Genomic DNA, 2,500 nt, shown 5'->3' with positions numbered 1-2,500 from the left:
ACTAAGAGCCCAAATGCATTACAATGGCAATTGCTGTAGTTCCCCTTAAGGTGCTTGAACATCCAAGAACAAAAGACACTCATGCTGATAAGGGGAACATATATGGTACCCTCTGAAAATAGCTGTTTGACAAGGTGGATGGAGTGTGTATAGAGAAAATGAATCCTTTTTGCCTTCCAAGCAGTTGAATGGCAGGACTTAGCTATTTTGAAAGAGTTAGCAGAGAAAGCAACAAAGAATGTGTGAAAGGGTACCATGCTCACAGACCCAGTGGTTAGATCACAAAAGGAACTGGGTTAACACAAGACCTGTTTGAACTCCTAGTTTCCCATTCATACATCCATCCATCCATCCATCCATGACATGTGGGTGGAAGCCTGTTTCAGCTGTTAGTGCACCTAAGGTGGGCCAGCGTGGGCCACTTGAAAAATCCTACATTTTTAAAAGAACATTGCCTTGTGTTGCCTCTTATTTTAACAGTTACAATCTGATATGAATTGCTAGCATGTTCACAAATTAAAAGAGGAGCCAAATGATATTGCTTACATTCATGCTGAGCATTAAAAGGGTAATGTCAAAAAGGTTTTATTGTGTTAATAAAACTCAGAGGTGGTCAAGACTTGGGCACACAAGAGCATATAAAATAATCAGTCATGATGATATGACTGCATTTTTCATTTGTTTTTAAGATTGCCTTGAAAAATCAGAGATTGCAATAAAAAGGGGGAAGACAAAATTATATCAAAGAAAAAGGGGGGAAATTATAAGCATGACTTATCTTTAATGTTTTACATCAAAATGAAATTTCTGTGATATGTCATGTGCATAAACAACACAGGCAGCTTTTGTCTTTGTTGAATTTAAATGAAAAGTCCCTCTAGATATTAATATGTGGACTTCATTTGTTAGCCTGCTAAGTCAGGGACTTATAACAAAAGCTTTGTAAACAAAAGATTAAACTGAATCGAGCTTTAGAAAATGAAAGGAAAACAAGAGTCAAATAATCACAGATCAGAGTGGGGCTGCTTAGATTGAAATCACTACAAGCTACTGGAGTGGAAAATGTTTAATTGAACTATTTCATTACGCAGGAAGTTTTATGTCCCTCTTGTAGAATCCAAAATATTTGTATCAGAAAATCCATTCCATTCTTCTTTTAATAAAAACTACCCAGCAGATATTTTGGATTTTGACAACATGCATGCATAAAGTTGCAGGAAGAATAGAAATTGAAAGGTGATAAGCACATCTATTGAAGCAGTCGACCTGTTTATGTTTAGTATGTTTCCTTTCTTATACCTTTTTATTTTTATAGTGTTCAGTAATGTGCAGTGTAGCACTTCTGGTATTTGAAATACATTTTGAAAGCAGACAACAAACTCTAAACTTGTCGAAAACTAACCTTTGGTAACCGTTCAGGATCACCTGGATGCCGTGGAATGACTTTCTGCAACCTCTGGAAACCATAATCTATTGTTGGTTCATTGAGAGCTGAAACATAGAGAACAGTGTGTCAGTCTACCTATTAGTCGCTAGCAAAAAAAATACGCAAAGCAACGTATGGCATTTCTGACTAAACCCACCTCACGTTTTAAAGGAGTATAAGGAACTGATTTCTTCTGACTCATATCCCTGACTCTATTTTTTTTTTGTTTTTACACACACATGCTATTATTATTTCTACCCTTAATTAGGCTGGGGGAGGGGGAAAGAGTCAAAGGGTTACTCAGTATATTGCAAAATAAAAAATAAAAAAAATGGTTGAAGCAGTAACAAAGTTACAGGTCTTGAGGCCATATATAGCAATCACTACAGTCATGATATGATGTCTGCATCATGCACTGCTTTCTATACAGGCTGTGGATTTATGGGAAACTGGCAATTATGACATATGTCCAGCTATTGCTAGCTTCAGATTTATCCCTGTGGTCCTTTTTTGTCTAGCATATTGCCTGAGCACAAACCAGGCAGGAGGAGCACTTAATCTTGCAAAGCTTTAATAATCTGTGAATGGCTGACTACAAACTGATGTAGAGCACTATCATTCTACAGCTGCAATCCACTAGCCTCACAAAATTGCAGGCCACAAATAGTAATTAATCTTTTTATCCCTCAAATTGTAATTTTGACTATGAACTGTGCTTGGTCATAAATCAACAGCACATGCTGCTGTGTACAGTGCATGAATCATGAATCTGACTCAGTTAGACTGCACACATTGTGTTTAACAAGCTTTATAAGGAGTCATAGGGCTTTATTATAGCTCTGCCTGACTCAAACAAAAACTGAGCCCGGAGGCCTAAGGACTAGAGTTAAGATGAAAATACTTATTAGAGTATATTACTTCTTGATGTAGATATCGTTTTTAACAGAATAACTTCATGGTGCATGGCGCTACATAAATCAATGGGTTTTCTGAGACTAATAAGAACTGCCTCCGTCTATTCATTACTCAGCGTACAATTTAGGCCATCACTCATTAGTCAGCATGTAATTTGAT

At 36.9% G+C, this 2,500-nt stretch overlaps 1 protein-coding gene across 23 annotated transcripts in view; it reads right to left on the bottom strand.

The window, feature by feature from the left end:
* The window catches only part of EBF3 (EBF transcription factor 3), a gene marked incomplete at its 3' end in the record, with an annotated part of 669,366 nt that overhangs the window by 495,898 nt on the left and 170,968 nt on the right, over positions 1-2,500 (bottom strand). For all 23 annotated transcript variants that reach the window (XM_079977373.1, XM_079977384.1, XM_079977391.1 and 20 more), the window contains one exon: positions 1,403-1,491. In XM_079977373.1, coding sequence (XP_079833499.1) covers positions 1,403-1,491 — 89 coding nt within the window. The remainder of the gene's footprint in view (positions 1-1,402; positions 1,492-2,500) is intronic.

This window comes from Podarcis cretensis (assembly GCF_951804945.1).
Source record: "Podarcis cretensis genome assembly, chromosome: 5".
Classification (NCBI taxonomy): domain Eukaryota; kingdom Metazoa; phylum Chordata; class Lepidosauria; order Squamata; family Lacertidae; genus Podarcis; species Podarcis cretensis.
This window is presented reverse-complemented; position numbering and strand designations above follow the sequence as displayed.